Source organism: Anarhichas minor, unplaced genomic scaffold, assembly GCF_050575085.1.
Source record: "Anarhichas minor isolate MPS153535 unplaced genomic scaffold, ASM5057508v1 ptg000017l, whole genome shotgun sequence".
Taxonomy (NCBI): domain Eukaryota; kingdom Metazoa; phylum Chordata; class Actinopteri; order Perciformes; family Anarhichadidae; genus Anarhichas; species Anarhichas minor.
In genome coordinates, this window is record NW_027466463.1 from 20,205,971 (window position 1) to 20,224,421 (window position 18,451).

General features: G+C 44.4%; 1 protein-coding gene across 1 annotated transcript in view; it reads right to left on the minus strand.

Moving 5' to 3' along the window:
• LOC142952150 (PH and SEC7 domain-containing protein 1) overlaps positions 1 to 18,185 on the minus strand; it is a 40,280-nt gene extending 22,095 nt beyond the window's left edge. The window contains exons 1-7 of the mRNA XM_076094198.1: positions 18,088 to 18,185; positions 17,006 to 17,473; positions 11,031 to 11,225; positions 10,120 to 10,200; positions 8,863 to 8,975; positions 8,419 to 8,477; positions 7,604 to 7,693 (exon numbers count right to left, since the gene is read on the minus strand). Of these exons, the coding sequence (XP_075950313.1) occupies positions 7,604 to 7,693; positions 8,419 to 8,477; positions 8,863 to 8,975; positions 10,120 to 10,200; positions 11,031 to 11,225; positions 17,006 to 17,473; positions 18,088 to 18,185 (1,104 nt within the window). The remainder of the gene's footprint in view (positions 1 to 7,603; positions 7,694 to 8,418; positions 8,478 to 8,862; positions 8,976 to 10,119; positions 10,201 to 11,030; positions 11,226 to 17,005; positions 17,474 to 18,087) is intronic.
• Positions 18,186 to 18,451: the final 266 nt, after the last annotated feature.

The following is an 18,451-nucleotide window of genomic DNA, read 5'->3' on the forward strand; positions in this document are numbered from 1 at the left end:
ATGATGTTCATTTAGTACATTATGGTCCATTTAGAGTCAAACAGACCATAAAGCAGGGGATGCTTTAGGGCGGGGCTACACGGTGATTGACAGGTCTCTACCTCAGACGTATACGGCGTCTCTATGTCACTCCTCCTCAGTCCAAATATGGTCACTTCCTGTTCACTGGTTGCAAAATAACAAGATGGCGACGGCCAAAACGCCGAACTGAAGGCTTCATAACATCAGTCCATGAAACCAATGAGTGACGGCACGACGACTACGTCCACTTCTTATATACAGTCTGTTTGATACCCATGAGGTGAATGGTAGCTGTTTGTTCATCCCACTGTATTGCTATTTGCCGCTGCACATAGTGCTCATACAGCAGTTACTGTCCCACCAACACTCAGCATCAATGCTAAGCTACGGTCTCTACGATTGAATGCCTTGTTAAGACAAAATTATTGATTAAAGCAGCTTTAATGCACAGACATGAGACATTTCATGTCAATCTCTCTCATAGAAAGAAAGCAAATGAGTGTAAAATTGTTCCAAAATGTTGAACTATTCCTTTAAATGCTCTGCAAACAGTCACAGTTATTCAACCATATTCACACTTTTCCCTTTAGTCTGCTCAAATGCCTCTGACGATTAGTGTGTTTGTGATTTAATGCATCCTAAAAAGCCTCACAATAACCAGCTATATGCCCACACACACTACTTTATGACAGCTTTTGGCATTTCTGAGCCATTACGAATGTTTAACCTCAAAATGTCCCTGCATACACTAAAACTATTTCCATAAGCAGCCAAACAAATCATGAAGATAACATTTTAAGTGCCATAAAGAAACTGACATGGAGCCAGATCTTCAAATCCCTCTCAACGATTAGAAGCACCAGACAAATGACCAAAAAACAAACAACGACAAAAGTGGAAGCAGGAAAGAAAAAAGAAAACTGATTGTGAAGTAAAAAGTACAATATTTACCTCTGAGATGTATTTTTCCTTTCTTTTCTCTTCCTAACTTGTTGTTTTTAATATTTAATCTTCCTAAACCTTTGCATAATGAACTGTGTGTTTGTTTGAGAGCGACTGACAGACTCGTCCCAGCCTTCCTGCTCTGTCTTTCCTTCGTTTTCTAAATTTAAAACGTCATAATAAAAGTTTAATGTTAATGTTTGCAGGGACTGAAAACCGTTCCTCCCTCATGAGTCTTGTCTTTTTGACGTGGAGACGATGGAGAGCTGTGATGACTTCACCAGGAGGGAAGAGAAAGGAACATCAGTGAGTCGGGGGAGGGGGGGGGGGGGGGGGGGAGCTGACCTTTGACTGCAAAATCCCAAACAACCTGCGTCAAGACGACAGCCTGTTACAGGAGGAGGTCGCTGTCTGTCTGTCCTCGTATCCTTCCTCCCTGATACTCAGCTCGTGGCTTGAAGCTCGGATCCCAACAAAACCACAAAGGTGCCTCAGACTAAACCACCTAACCCTGAGTTACCCCGACGAAGCTGCAGCCGACTGCACAACCTGCTCACCTACAGCAAAGCAACACGACGGGGAGGAGCAGAGCCGGGTTGTTTTTTGTTACCTCGTGCCCTCTGTCAGTTTTCCCATCTGCTGTCAGTCTCTCTTCCCACTCAATATTTCACATCCTGTCTGAATCTCTCCCTCTGTCCCTGGTGGAGAGTCCAGACAGCTCGGGGGGGAGATAGAGGGGGAGAGTATCCTCACCCTCTCGTCTCTGCTGACCTCAGCAGCTGTCTCTCCTTCACACTCTGTCTCTCTCCTAACACTACGTCTCGCTCTGCCCCTTCCGCTTCAATAGCACTACATCTTTATTTATTTATTTATTTAACTTTTTTATTTTTAGAGTCACAATGTGTGAGAGTTTGTCGCTCTGTCAGCGTGTGCTTTGCTGCAGCCGTGAGGTGTTTCAATACAGACATTCAATCATTTCAAAGGATGAATCCGGATGAAGAAAGTTTTCCAGCTTGACGAACGTCTGTTTGATTGATAACATAAATAAATTGGTATTAATATGTGCAGACTCACAGTATATTGTATGTCTTGATATGCACATCTACTACTTCTTTATTCTGAATTATTGATTTAGTTTTTGAATCACCACAGTGTTATATTGTTATATTTGAGCTGCTGGGCTATTTTATATCATAGATTCTAGTTCCACTTCTCTTATACCTGTAAGATGTAAGAGTTGGAGGGAGATCTAAGACCTCCACTGACTGCAGCTGTTGTTAGAGCTACAGCTGAGTATTGTTAGGGTTTTATCGATCCTAGCACTCCTATTCATACTCTTATCAATTCTTTCTGATTATATTGTGAGAATAAAAGACAGAAAATAATTGACATTGGTTTATTATTCTTGTATGTAATCTAAAGTCTTTCATTAGCAGCAAATACAAGAAGTTCCAAAATCTATAAAATCCAGCTGAACAATGATCTGAGTGACGATCTTTCATCGATGATCCTGTTCTTCTGATCAACCTCCGTATGACATCACTGACGTTGTAAGGCAGGCCATATGTAATAATGCGGATGAACATCTGTTAACCCGCTGGTGAAACAGCTGGTCACTGCAGATTTCATCAAACAAACAGGAGGAAATGGTGCATTCGTTGGGGACTATTTTCAGCGCGGATGAATCCACAGTTGGTGCTCTATAGTGAGTATTTGTGGCAGCAGGACGGTGTTTGTGTGATTGAGTCAGAATAAACTACAGCGTGTGTGTTCATGGTGATGAAGGAGCAACAGTGAGGCTCACTGATGTGTTTATAACGGAGCTCTGTGGCTCAGAGGAAGAAGAGACATCACACACACACAATACCTGCTAGTAGATCCATTCTCTGTTGGTTTTGGTTTCTAAACCCAGAATAAAGGTTGATCTGGAGCAGAATGTGTTCTCCTGCTCTAATGCGGGCTGGTAACCTACTTCAGTGTCTCATTAGCTCCCACTTCAAGCTGTAAGCCCTGAGCGGTACTGAGGAGAGAGAGAGAGAGAGAGTGAGAAGAGTGCAAACCTATGCATCTCTGAGCCTCACAATAAAGGAGCAAAGTTTCCTCTAAAGCACTAACTTGGGCCGGCGGCCAGAGCTCCCCATCCTGCAGGGAGCTGCGGTAGCTGTGTTTCCCATGCAAGCTGGTTCAGAGGAGCATGACGTGGTTATGAAGGCTTAAAGGCTTATTGTGGCGTCGGGACCACGGGTTTTTAATCATTTCTCTTTCTGTGGTAATTGCCCAAACAGTCAGCCACTCATCAGTTATGAACACCGCAGTGCTGCAAAAGGGAAACCAGCTGACAGAGTCTTTGACTAGAAATGAGGAAGCAAGCGAATAAATAAACAACTAGAATATAGAAGTGGAGAAACTACGCAGTATGTCTTCTGGCTCACATTACACTTACTACGAAAACTTGTTTTAGTACCCCCCCCCCCCCCCCCCCAATATGTATTCACAATTTTGAAGACAAAGACACTTTTGGTAAATACACTTATTATATTTACGATGGAGAGTTAGATTGATACCACTCTCATATCTGTTGGTAAAATATGAAGATTGGTTAGCTTAGCTTAGCACAAAGACTGGAAACAGAAGGAAACAGCTAGCCTGCCTCTGTCTACAGGGAACACATTCTGCACACCAGCATCTCAAAAGTTATATGATGGATGATGTCTGACCAGTCCTTTCCTTTCCTTGTCTGACTTGTTTTTACAGATGTCACCGTGTTCCCAGATTGGTTCATATAATGTTAGTAGAAGATAAGACCCAGGTTGTCATGAACCAGAATAATCCTGGGCCTTCAATCATGTCAAACACAGGACTATCTACTTTGCATATAACAGGTTTGTGATTTAGAATGAATGTTTTACTGGCTTGTTGACCGGCTTCTGTGCTCGGTTTATGAGCAGCCTGTCACAGCTCCGCTCACTGACAGTCTGGTGTTGCAAACTGCGGGAGGAAATGTCCTCTGGAGTGTATTAAGATAGTTTATTGCCTCATTATGAATCCTGGAACGAGGACACGCTGATTGAGACAAACAAGCATCAGCACTCGACCGGACATGTGCACTGTGCTGTACGTACAGTACACTCTGTCCGACCTGCATCTATCCTGTTACTGGTGGGATGTGGTGACATGCACGCCTATTAGCTCTGTCATTTTCCTATTTTAACAACATTTAATTCAATTTAATTTAACGTCAAACTCAAATTTTACCGAGCTATAGTCACCGTTATCTATTAAGCCACACGTCTGCTGGTTAACAGCTGTATGAAGCCAAAATAAACAGATTTTGCTGTGATTTAACTGCAATAAACGGATAAAAAGGATGCCGAAATAACTACATAATGATGCAGATTCGCAAAAAAGTCTGAATTCGTGCTTTGTCCGGTCTGTCCGCAAGACAACAAGCAAACAACTTTTAAAATGCTTGTTTTATGAATGGAGTCTGGATCGATCAGTGCTAACATTGCTCACCATAGACGGTCTATGGTTTATACACATACATGGATCAAATGTGCAACATGCCGTGTACCTCTGCTTGAAGGAGCATAAAGCTTTATTCAGCTCATTTTTGGGGTTTTCCATCCTGCAACTTTACAATTGTGATTCACTCTCACTGGTCTCATGGCCTTTGCAGCTGTTTTCAGCTAAAATAAACCTCTAAGACCTCCGCTGTACACTACCCGCCCAGCACTGAAGAATGTTGACGTAAAAAGATAAGAGTTTCCGGTACTACGTCGGTGCGATGGAAAGCGTATAAGAGAGGGTTTTGAAGCCAAAGCGTCACCCGCTCGGTGGAGATTGCTCCATTCTGCTCCTCTATTGTGGTGGTAATAGGAAACGTATCACGAGGTTCAATCAAAAGAGGCCAAGGGAGCGATAATTGAGAGCGAGAGGAAGAATCAACGACAATCGAGAGAGTTATTGAAGCAAAAAAAAAAGCTGGAAAATAAGAAAAGAAAACATGTAAAGAAAGGAACTAATTGATGATGAAAGGGTGGAGAACCTGAGGGACGGAGGTGGCAGCGAGTCTCAGGGGATACAAAGCCCCTCTCATTATTTTCCAGTTCACCAGGCAGCTGATTTCTGTCTCTGCTGGGCTCTGCAGTGTTTCCTCTTCCTTTAGAGTCCAGCCTCCACATAGGGCACAGTCTTAAATAATCACATTCATGCAGAGCTTTGACTTTAATCCAACCTTGTAAATATGTTTGTCTGCACGATGTGTAAACGTCAAACCTCAGTGACTGCATTAGAATGTAACATTAAATGTGTACAATTCTGCTCTGTGTAGTAGTCATCTTATAAAAAGACATTTTCAATCATGTCTGAACTAGCTTTCATAGCAACCTAGCCATGTCGCTAGCATTGCTAAAGAAATACTGTTTTGTAATGTTTTGACTATTTCTTTGCTGTCGAGCAACGACAAGTTTTTCTAATGTAAGTTAAACACTACAGATACATACAGTATGTAGGGACAGATAATGATTAGAAATAATTAACAAACAACTAATATCTTTCTGGTAAGGAAGAGGGAGAAGTCCTGTACTTCAAACTGAGAGATGAGGAATGGAAAGAGGGACAGAAGGACGATAGAGTGACGAAGCGGAGATGTGATGACACAACAGTCGCTATGATGCTGTTGAAAAAATGGTGAGAGAAGAAACAAGTGCTGGGAGAATGTGTGAGGTATATAATATACAATAGTGTGTTGTTGTGGTGCAGAATGAGACAGAGTGAGGGATTTCTCAGGCTCAGTCCGAACGTATTTACAGCACAAACAAACACAGATACCAGACACCAAAGAGGAAATGGGAAAGAAAGAGAATGAGCGGAGGAAATGAAGATGAGGGAGGAATGGCAGTTATTTCGTAGCAGGAAATGATGGAGAGATAAGAGAGAAAAAGGGAGGAGAGGCATAAACAACAAAGGAAAAGGTACCAAGAGGAGACTCATGCTTTGCTCTAAACAAGTTGCACCACAAAACTAGTTCTTCTGAGATTAGTTGATTAGTTGTTGGTGAATATTTACACCTGCTAACTGACAGAACTAGCTTGCTAACGTGTGGCCGGTTTAGATAGAAGTGTAACAGGACAGGCTGTTGTCATTCACTGCTCGTACTTACAGTAATGCACTGTAATTCATATATAACCACACATAATTGTGAGGCAGGAAGTGAAGTGGTATGCAGAGCAATAAAGTCTGCGTAGGAAGGTCGGGGTGGATGGATGGAGACCGCTACTTGTGTCCCGTGTGAAACCAAAAGTCACCGTTGAGTTATTTTACCTCACTTTTGTTATGTAACCTGCATACTTGAGGGAGCAGTGTGTCAGAGTTAGCGGTATCATTGTTAGCCTATCATCTCGCTGCCGTCTCTCCTTAAACATGGTGGTTTCTTCACCTTTAGTACGTTCATACGGCTGTTACGCGTCCCCTCCGCCTCCGCCTGATCTCCTGGAAATAACTCTTTAAATGTACATAGTGTCGGCATGCTAGTCCTGTGTTTAGACAGAAAGACGTAGAAAAGACATAAGGAGAGGACGGGTCAGGACTGAGCAAAGAGTGCAGATAAAGGTGGGAGCGAGACACACAGAGTCCGCAGATGGAGATTAAACTGTACGGCAGCTTAACACGAGATAAGGAGCTGTAGAGAGCGGGCCAGCTGAACATTTAGAGAATCAGAGGAAAGAGAGAAAAGAGAGTGCAGCTTGAGGGTGAGAGAGAGAATAAAAGAGCTTGTTGGAAGTGGAAGGCGTGATTAAAGAGACCTGGATGTCTACGAGCATTAACACACAAAGAAGCTAATGCACGTCTGTTTCTTTAGCTCGCGGTCACATGACAGCAGCGTGGATACGATCTGCCCTTAATAACAGCTCTTCATTTCAGAATTCATTTCAGCAGACAGACGTGCTCTCTCTCTCTCTGTCTCTCTCTCTCTCTCTCTGTCTCTCTCTCTCTCTCTCTCTCTCTCTCTCTCTCTGTCTCTCTCTCTCTCTCTCTCCCTCTCTCTCTCTCTCTCTCCCCCCCTCATGCTTTATAAAACCCCATTACAACTTGTTGACGTGAACTCTGGGGCCCTGCGGCATGTTGACGGACCTCTCTGCAGACAAAATTAATCAGCGGCTGATTGGGTTATCTCGCAGCATCACGTGGCCCCGGGGCCTCGGTCTGAACCCCCGAGTCTGAAGGCTCACGATCTATCGTGACCCAACTCAACTGGGTTAAAGCTAATAGCCTAATCTAATGCTGCCGAAGTCGGCGCAGGAGATCGCCCCTGAGGGGGTTCGGCTACATCTCCCAGCCTCCGGATCACGTAACAATTTAAGTCTTCCAGCCTGCGCGCGTAGATGGAGTGAACCAAGAAGTGTCGGGGCCCGGGCCGGCCTCTGATTGGAGGCCTCTGGAGATGAAGGCCAACTCCAGCTGGCAGTGAGCGCAGACCAGACAGCCAGGCTAAGTCGCACAGATCGGAGGGACAATACAACGCTGGCACACACAGTCTGCTCGCTCTCCTTTCAGATGTGTGTCTGTGCACGGCAGCGTGTGTATGTGTGTGTGTGTGTGTGTGTGTGTGTGTGTGCTATTTTAGACTGGAGCTTACTTTGAGCAGATCCTTGTGAAAATCTTGGCCGTCGTTCAGTCCTTCCAGGTTGCCGATGAACTGCGTGCACGACATCCTTTTACCGATGTTCTGAAAAAAGAGAGAAATAGAAATGTGCAGGTCCTTCTCCATCGCTGCCTCATTCTCAATAGAGTTGAAATTCAGGCTTCGTATCACTAGTATCTACAACTGCAACTATTTTGATAATCAAGTAATAATGTAGGACATTTGCACGTTCAAGCTTCTCAAATGTGAGGATTTTAGATTTAACTTCATGTCGGTCGGATGAACAAGCAATCTGAAGACGCCGTATTAGACTGAGGAATATCATGATGGGCATCGTAGGAATGATTACTGGATTAATGAAAACATTGAGGCTGGTAGTGACGATGATCTCAGTCACAATAAAGATCAAACTCACAGTGTATCTGCTAACATCTGTTGAACCTTTCCTGGAGAAGCTGATCCCCCGTCCACTCACCTCTACAGACACTTTAATCAATCATCCGTCCGCAGCAGAGCTGCACTATCACTGAGAACACTGGCCCAGATTTACCAAAGGGAGGCTGTGACTATAAAAGTAGCACATTACGATGGTGAGAGGAGCTCAGCAGCAGACCTGCAGATCAGCTGCTGATCAGGCTCACATTCCCAAAACTAGAGAGGGAATCAGAAGGGCTTCTGAGGAGAGTGAAGCTTTTAAAACTTCATGTTTTATTTGTTTGGATGCACACACGTGTTTATGTACACATGCATATATGTACACATGTATGTACACATGTACGTGCACATGTATGTCACCAGATGTTACTCACCTGGCCGTGTAGATCGGTGTTCAGCAGCATCAGAGCGCAGGTGAGAGTGTGAACTGCATCTACAGGATGAACACAGTGAGTTAGCTTCATCTGCTAAATGAGACATACGCAGAAATAAAACAATACAATATAATAATACAATATGTCAACACATTGTGCAATAAATATCAGTGCACGTTACATTGCTGTATGTGAGAGTGAAGCTGACGGTTAAATATTGAGCTGAAACTCACAGTGAAGCTCCGTAAAGTCGAGTGGAGCTACAGATTCATCACTATGATGACACCATCACAGTGTCACACTGTTTTCACGTCGTCATTTGATATATCGTTATCGTGAAATGTTGATTATTGCCACTATCGGCGGCTGGGTGTACTAAATATCCAGGAACAGACTCTCTCTTTGTTATTGCTGGTATTAGAAGCACTCCTCTGCAGCACTCACCCTCTGACGGCATGGCTTTTGGGTTGCAGTCCAAGTACCGCTTAGAGAAGTGTGACAGCACCCTCTCCCTCTCCTGAGTCTCCCCCATCAGGGCAAACTGCCGGAGGAACGTCCTGCAGCCACAAACACAGAGACGGTCAGGAGATCATATCCAGTAGAGATTACAAGGAGAAATCATTTCAGTCCACTGAACAATAACTACTGAACTGACCACAGAAGATTAAGATCTATTTCATAATAATCTATCAAATGAAATAACTCTTTAATTACTAATCATCATTTTTACGAGTTGCCAGCGATAGGAAGTATCTCAGTACATTTATTCAAGTGTTGTACTTGAGTATTTCTATTTCATGCTACTATATACTTCTACTTCAATACATGTCAGGGGAAATATTTTACTTTTTACTACATTACATTTATCTTACAGCTGTACTTTCAAGCTATAGAATATGATGCATTCTTACAGTATAAACTATCAAGCAAATATGAAACAGTTAAAATTATCTCCAGCTCTACTTGCCTCAATGTTATAAATGTTAACGCATCAGCAAGAATAGCAGCCATAATGGTAGTAATATATGTAATGCTGCAGATAGTCTGCATAGTACATTGAGTACTTTTAATTGAAATACTTGAAGTATATTTTACTGATATATCTGTACTTTTACTTAAGTACATTTTTGAATGCAGGACGTTTACTTGTAGTGCAGTATTTTTATAATGTAATATCACTGCTTCACTGCTTCACTGTTAGTAGTGGAGCTCATACTTCTTTCTTAACTGTTAGGCACTAACTGCTCATCAACGTCTTCTAAGGAGAAAGCTAAGTGCTCCAGTATTACCCCACTTGAATGTGAAGGTGAGCATGTTGAGTGTAGGATGATCAGTGTAACTAGTATCTGAGTAAATAAAACCAATGTGATACAGCGTTAACCTGTTAAACAATGTGCACTGACTACATGTGGTTACTTACAGTAGACAGAGTAGGAGCTGTCATTCTGAATGCAGCATCCTCGCTGCCCTCTAGAGGGCAGTGTTTCACAGAGGAGAGCACAGATGCTTCTGCTTTCTTTGTTTAATTAAACTTCCAAACAGAGATTGGTTATTTGCCTGAAATACACTAAACATTTAGGGATTTTTTTATATGATAAACAAACTGGCGTCTTGTCTTCACTTCACATTAGAAACATATTTATTATATTTTGTAATTATATCTATTTAAAATGTCATTATTGCATTATTGTGTGTTCTCACCGCAATGCCTGGTCAATAGAGAGGCCTGTGAAGTTGAAGAAGCTCAGATACTCTTCTGCTACCATACGAGTGAAGTCGTTACTGTGGACAGACAGACGAGATAGAAAAGAACACGTAAAGGACTGAACATAGCGATCGAAAAACAACAAAAACATGTCCATCACACTTTCAAATGCCTGCTTTCTGGGCTCAGTTTGTTCTGGAGATTCAGACCGGAGGCCAGAAAACAAAGGAGGAGATTCCCGAGGTGCGTGTGTCACAAAGTGCAGAAACCCTTTAATCCCACACAGCTGACAGAGCGACGGGCAAGAACGCAGACGTAGTAAAACACAAGACGTTGTCAGCAGAACGTGAAGCGGCGTACAGTAAGTGTACAAGAGACAGCATTCATTAAATAAACACAAGATGCAGCAGAAAGGAGAACATGTTAACGCATCTTCTTTTTACAGACCTGCTTTTATGCAGCGTCGTCTTTTTACTGCTTAAATTAAATCAATTCATTAGTTTGTTCTTGTTGTATTGATTGGTTTGATTGTTACATCTATTGTGCTGGTTTTTTAGTTTGTCTTGCTTTTGTTGGGCCTCACTGTTGAGCTGATGTTCTGTTATTATCATTATGTTGGTCAAAAGGAGAGCCGTATACCTTACTTTTGGTAATTACTATTCATAATTACATAACTGATGGTAGATGTAGTAATCCACTACATCAAAGCGTACCTCCATCTTGCCGAGGTCTCCAATCAGCTGCCCTCTTTCCCGCTCATGTTTCTGACGTTGCACAACAACGTGTTCTATTGTTTCCTCTTGCCCACAATAGTCGCAATCGCCTGTTTCATGTTTACATATTTAACCAGCACATTTTTGAGGTTTTCAGACAGCCTGAAATAACACCGCCTGTAGAGCTAGCTCACTTCTTGCTGAGGTGGGGCGCCACGTCGGACTTCCGGAAGCCGTCCAAGTTGAAGAGCCGTTTGGCCAACCGTCTGGCCGCTGCCACGTCGGCCCGGTGGCTGCCGTTGGTGAGGGTGTCGCTGCTGTCCAGACCCAGCCGCTCACTGAGGTCCTGGTCCAGCTCCGAATCCGTCGCCAGACGGGCCTTGTCCCTGCTGAGAGGGTGTGAAGGGGGTCAGAGGGGTGAAGACAGGGCAGAGATCGTGATGAGACACAAATATTCACTCTCATGAACAATTAATCAGACAAACTGCACCTCCATTTGCACCAATATCCCAAATCCATTGTCATTGTCATTGTTGTTTGTGTTCATATATATTCTTCGATGTATATTTATACTGTACATATTAAATGTTTATGCTTAGTTTCTCTGTTCTACTTTGTTGTCTTTAACGTCCTTGTTTTCATATTTTTCTTGTTTATTTGTATATTCCACATATGTACGTTGAGAGCAACGTGGAAACCGGAGTCAAATTCCATGTATGCGTACACACACATGGCCAATAATGCTGATTCTGATTGTGATATAGATGGACAAAATATGATATGGAAATGATGCGAAAGATGGGAAATTAAAAAAGGTTTTGGTTCAAGGAGTTGAAAGCGGGACAAATGACATTGATTTGTAAATAATTGAAAAGGAAAGCGAGCGAAAGGGGACACAAGAGGAACAAAGAATGATGGAGATATAAAAATAAAACTAATAACTCTGCTATATCAATAATTGAATACTAATATCTGATCTGTGCAGCACTGATGTTAAATCAGAGTTTTTAGCTGCACAAGAGGTTTTAAAACAAGAAGAAAAATACACAAGGGGGAGATGAAAAGAGTAAGAGAAAGTAGCTTAAAAGAAAGATTAATATCAGCGAACTGTAACTGAATACAATATATTAAATATATATGTATATATATGCATGATGATATAAGAGGATTTAGAGCCATGGAGGGAGCGATGGATGGCAAAGAGAGCAGAATATACGCAGCAGTAAACAAATCCCATATTTTACATTAATTCACTAACAAGTATAACAGAATGCATGCAAATCATTTTATGATCAAACACAACATTTGGCATGATTACACACGTCACAAATCTCCTCTTTTGCCAGCTTCCCTGTTATCTCTTCTCTAATTAAGCTCCTTCAAAGCTTAAACCAGTTCAGAAATGCAAAACTTATTACATCTGAATTACCCCGTGATAATATTTTAAGCACGTTATGTCACGCTGAGCTGAAAGAGGAACTACTTTTCTGGCTTCTAGATTACAGAGCTGAAGGTCTCTGAGTTCAGTTGCTTGGAATTCGACGTGATGCTGACCTTCATTGATGCTGTCGAGAGCTGGGTGACAATTCTGGTCACGCCAGCCGGGATGAGAGAAAAACAATGACAGTTCAACAGCTGAGGGTTTTATTCCAGAAAGCAAGAAAAACACTTCCCGAACAAGCAGAGCTCTCATTTGGATTCCTCAGCGTTTGGGACAAGCCAAGAAAAACCCACAGTAGTCCCAGGGCTGAAGCTTCCCACACTTACACATCCTTGCACTGTAAATGAGTCAGACCAAATCACACCAGAGCAAACAGTAATTAATAACAAAAGCTGATTGGGTATGAACGCTACGAGGGTGCAATGGTCCACTTTGGTTTCACAAAGTACACAAAAGAACGGGAACTACAGGTCTCTGAGGCTGTACTTAGGCTCAGCACAGCTTTGAGCTGGATGCAAAAAATGCTGACATGCTGACGTTTTAGCAGGTATAATGTTCACTACTTTAGTGTGTTAGCATGCTGCTAATTAGCACAAAGAACAGCTGAGGCTGACAGGAATGTCTTTAGTTTTATGTATTGGACAAATTAAAGGTTTGACCTGCTGGTGGCGCTAGATGAAAAGTCAGAGGATCACCAAAGTTCTCACAGTTCATGCTGCAAGGGACATGAATGTGTCTGCCAAATGTCATGGCAATCCATCCAATAGTTGAAGTAGATCACTCTAAAAACATAAATGTGAACCTGCTGGTGATGCTAGTGGAAAAGTCATCTGGGGACCATGAACATCTCTCCCAAACTTCATAACAATTTATCCCATTGCTGCTGACACGTGTCATACAAATACAGAAATGCCAACATCATAGAGGTGCTAGAGGGATCACAAAGGTCACTTGGCTCCTCTGGGGACCATGAATGTGTGTACATGTGATAGTTGTTGAGATATTTCAGTCTGTACCAAACAACATTGCCAGTCGTTATAGCCATGTTTTTAAACAATTTAACTGTGTGCAAAGCAAAAACACAAACTTTAAGCGTAGATCTCCGTACTGGAGCTTTAACACAGAAACCTCTGGGAGACGATCCATCAACACCGTTTTAAAACCGACGTGAACAGACTTGCAAATATAATTTGCACGTCTCCTGTCACTCACAAAGACATGTTTGAATTTTCCCTTTTCTCTAAATTCTGTATTTAAATCATCTACACACAGACAGGTGAGTCAGGTTCCTGTAGGTATGGGGACCTACCTGTGGCAGGACCGCCTGATCGACATATACCTCTCCTCGCCGCCTCCTGCAGCTGAACCGTGACAGCAGAAGACAGACGGCGCCCTCATCGCCGTCCCGTGACCGCCACCTCGCCTCGGACCGCTCGCCCGGCTGACCCCCCCTCTAACCCCGGTCTCGTAACCTGAACGCATCACCGCCGTCGAGGAATACCTGTAGTCTCTCCCCGGAGGCCCGCAGACTCTGACATTCCTCTGCTTGGGTTTTGTTGAGTCAAACTGAGACTTCATGGGTCTACTTTTTCTTTCTCTCACTCTCCCTCTCTGTTTGCTGTCATTTGATCCTCACAGGATCCTCCCCCCCCCTCACCCACACCCCCCCCCCCCCCCCCCAAAATAAAAGTAAAAGAGCTGTTTGTCCTGCAATGCTGATCCTTCTCTATCTTTCTTTTTTCCTCCTGAGTCTGTTTGCTGTTGTTTCTGTTCCCTCTCTCTCCCTCTCTCCCTCTCTCCCTCTCTCTCTCTCTCTCTCTCCCCCCACCCCCCCCCCCCCCTCTCTCTCTCTCCCTGTTCCACTGTGTAAACTCAATGTCCTTCGCTGACCTTGAAGCATGGCATGAAACTTGGCTTGTCTGTTGCCTACAAAATCCCCTCCCTTCCTTTTTCTATACCCTCCATTCATTCCTCTCTCTCTCTCTCTCACATCATCTCCAGTTACACACACTCATATCCATCCTTTTGGGTGTTGTACACATTTTATCCCAACTTGTTTTTGGTGTGAGCTTTTAGCACAACAAAGGTGTCGGGTTTAAACATGATACACTGGCTGTGTTCCTTTTTTTAAACTGTTTGCTCTTCAACCATATCTGCCCAGCGGAGAGAATAGGTGGCCTTTTGTCAAACGCCTGGAGTCCATTGTGGAGTCTGTTTACAGCATGCGCTTCATCAGGGCCTGCAGGAGTTGTTCACAATCACAAGATTAAGCACGGCACACATTGTCATCGTCGAGAGCCGAGAGGTCTTTGAGAGAATTTCCCCAGTGTGTCAGTCTCTTGGTTTAACGGCCTCCCCTTGCTATAATTGAACCTCCTCTCAGTCCACGAGGCACAATGAGCCACTGTCTAATAGAGCAGACCATCTGAAAAAGGGTGATGTGAGGGAGAGCAGGAGGAGGAGGAGGGGAGTGAAATTCCAACTTTTATCAAAGTATGCACTCGGGAAAATATTTGTCTCGTCTCCTGGACTCCACAGCTCCGGGGGCTGCCGGGCGGGCCGGTTACAGAAGTGCGATAAGATTGGCGCTGAGCAAACATTTACCTGAACTAGTCCAGTGTGATCTCAAATAAAGTGTTTAATCAGGAAGCTAAGAGTTAAAAAAGAAATCACTTTATGTTTAAACACGACCTATGTCTGTGCATGAGACTTCAGAAATAACTCAGCTCCTGCAGCTCAAAGTTACACCTGCATTAGATTAAGTCTAAAAAAAGCACCTGACAGCTTAATTGCTGTCCTCTTCTGCCATCTAGTGGTCAAAGCAACAAGGTGACCCGGTGCAGTCGCTCTACCTCTGCAGTGCTGTCACAGTAAGTTAGTGTGACATTCACAAAGCCGGTACCCCTCAGCGTCACACATAAGACGATCCCCACAATCACCGACTGATGGTCCCACGTGTCTTGCAGAAAAGAGGAAGTAAGATGCATTGAGAGAGCTGTAAAAGTAATATTCTGCATGCAACATGAAGAGAACAAAGGCTCCGGGTATGAAATAGAGTCTTCTGAATTGCAGGTGGGAGTCTGTGGAGGGTTAAAACAAAAGTCTTTGGGACTCTGACAGTCAAGGTGAGCTCCTCACTGCTGCAGCAGCCATCTGCCTCTGTCACACACACACACACGCACGCACACACACACACACACACACACACACACGCACACACACACACACACACACACACACACACACACACACACACACACACACACACACACAGACACACAGACACACACAGCATGCACTTCAAGTATACAATCATCCAAAACCACCTAAAGATGCACGTGCATGCACACCCTCAAACACATACAGATACGGGAATATGCACAGATGGATTCACATATTAGACACACACACACACACACACACACACACCCACACACACACACACACACACACACACACACACACACACACACACACACAGCAGAGGGATCACAAGCAGCCTCCTAGCGACCTTCACTGTAAAGCTGCTCGGCTCCAGCATAGCACTGCAGCACTGCTCTGCACAAGGATAACGACAAAGACAGGTGACGCTGGTTGGTCTGGAGGCCGACAGCTGTCCGTTAACGGGGCACTGGCTTCAGGTAAAGACTGAATTAACGTCACAAACTCTTTGTTGTTGGACCAGGTTCAATTTGTGTCTCGCTATGAGCCTGAATGCAAAGAGATGTGTGTGTGATTTACAGTACGAGGAGGCCTGTATCCTCGTGTCCTTTCAGATAAAGATGCAGCTCTTGCCCTATTTCAGAGCAGAGTGGAGATAAATAGAAATCAGAATGATACGCAACAACAAACGTGACCCAGATTCACCGTCACTCGGATTCTTGGTGAATCATTGAACAGTTCGACTGCATCTCAGCTGTCAGCGATGTGAAACATTTTAGGATGAAGGCCAAAAAACAACACCTGAACATGAGTTTCTTAAAACCAAGTTCATAAATCTGCTGCTCCAACAGACTCAACTTTTTCTGGTTTCTGTCTTTTCACCAGATGTTTGAACCTGTTAGGCCTCAATATGAATGGAGCATTTTCCAAATAAAACATGTGTGATATGCCGATATTATTCAGGACTTCAGAGCATGTGTACAGTGACTTCAGAATATGCGTCTCAATAGAGGTTTTTACATCACTTTGCAACACACAGTCTTTCCTGTTTACAACCAGCTCTGAGCATTGAACACAAACCAACTAGCTGATAGTTTGTAAAGCTGGAGTAGAGATGCCCAAAATAAAAGCCCCCACGACCTGTCAATCACTGTGTAGCCCCGCCCTAAAGCATCCCCTGCTTTATGGTCTGTTTGACTCTAAATGGACCATAATGTACTAAATGAACATCATGCTGTATTGAAGAAGACTTGAAACTAGAGATTGAGACCATGAACTCATGTTTACAATGTTTACTGAGGTAATAAATCAAGAGAGAAGTAGAGTCATTTTCTCATAGACTTCTATACAACCAGAGGAGTCGCCCCCAGGTGGACATTAGAGAGAATGCAGCTTTAAGACATGAAGCATCGGCTTCACTCTGCAGAATAAGACGTTGCTGCCTGGAGATAATATGTCAATGTTGTGTTTAGTTTGCGTCCGTTGCCCCCAAAGTGGCCAAAAAAAATCCCGAGAGAACTACCACAGTAAAATTCATCGAGACCACTTGAGGTGCTGCTCACTCACCTCGGTAATGAGAAGGACGGGTTGCTGTACCAGCTGCTCCCCAGCTGCGAACACCCTCTTCCTCTGGGCGGCGTGTCGTCCGAACCGCTGCTCAGCCTCTCGCTGGACGGGGCCCGAGTGGCGTCCGAGTCGCCCGTCATGGTGAAGATGGAATCGGAGATACTGGGCCTCTCGTCGTGGGCCAGCGGGGCGAAGCTGAGCTGCACGATCTGCCTGGCGCTCTGGCAGACCGGCCCGTGGATGGCTGGGGTGAGCGTGGGCAGGTCAAAGGTCAGGACGGTTTGAGTGCTGGAGGTCAGCAGCTCCTCGCTGTCCAGGCTATTGTACGATGTGCCTTTGGCCCGGTGAGACTCCATGATGCTCTCAAAGTGGCGGCTGAAGGTGTCCTCCGCGGCGCAGCGGGGACCGGAGACCAAGATGGGGGATTTCAGGGCCGGGTGGTGGTTGTCAAAAAAAGTTTCCATTGGTCTGGACAGAGAGAGGGGGGGGGGGGGGGGGGTTAGAAACACTGAAGCAACACAGATGTGTTTGTAAAGAAAAGTTTGAATGTGCAAAGAAGCATCTAGACCAGTGGTTCCCAACGGGGTCCACCAAAGATCACAGGGGGTGCGGCGGGATTTGTCTACTCTGACATTGTCAAAACTAACTTAACTCATAATAACACACTTCATAAGTCAAAAATAGGAGTTCACATTCTGTTTAAACCTTGTATTTGTGCTCAGTGTCAGATAAAGATGAGTAGTAGTATCATACTATTTGTGTATAATTAGAGAGAATGCCGCTTTAAGTCACTCCCGCATCGACTTCATTCGGCTAAACCGGAGGTTGCCGCCTGGTTGGGAACCACTGATCTCGACTAAAGGACTCTAACTGTAGTTCCTATAAAGACAGGATGAAATGTGCTGTTCTGTTAATGATGCCACCCAACTTGTTTACAAGCTACTCGAGAAATAGGTTAGGAGTGAGATCTAAATCTAGATCAAAATGCAGGTCAGGGGGAAGATCCTGCTTCCATTTGTGAACTCCTGTGTGTGTGTGTGTTTGCATGTTTTGTGGTGTGACTGTGTGTTTTCACGTTTCACCTCTTCAGCAGGTGTCCAAACACCTCTGGCTCCTCCTGAGCTGCAAACTGCTGCTTCCTGTTGTCTCCTTGCATCCTCACACTGGCCCAGCTCACCATTTCTTCCTCTTCTTCCTCCTCCTCCTCCTCCTCCTCCCCATCTCCCTCCTCCTCCTCCCTCCCCACTCTTCTCTCCTCCACCTCCACCCCGTCCGGCCTCCCGTAAGCCGGACCCCCCAGCGGACTGCTGCCCGTCCCCGAGGTGCCCTGCACGCTGCGGTTGCTCCCGAACGCCGAGTCGCCGTCGTCCTGCTCAGCCAGCAGCACCTCGTCTATGTCCGTCTCTCGGTAGCAGCGCAGCGGAACGGCGTCCAGGTCGGTCTCCG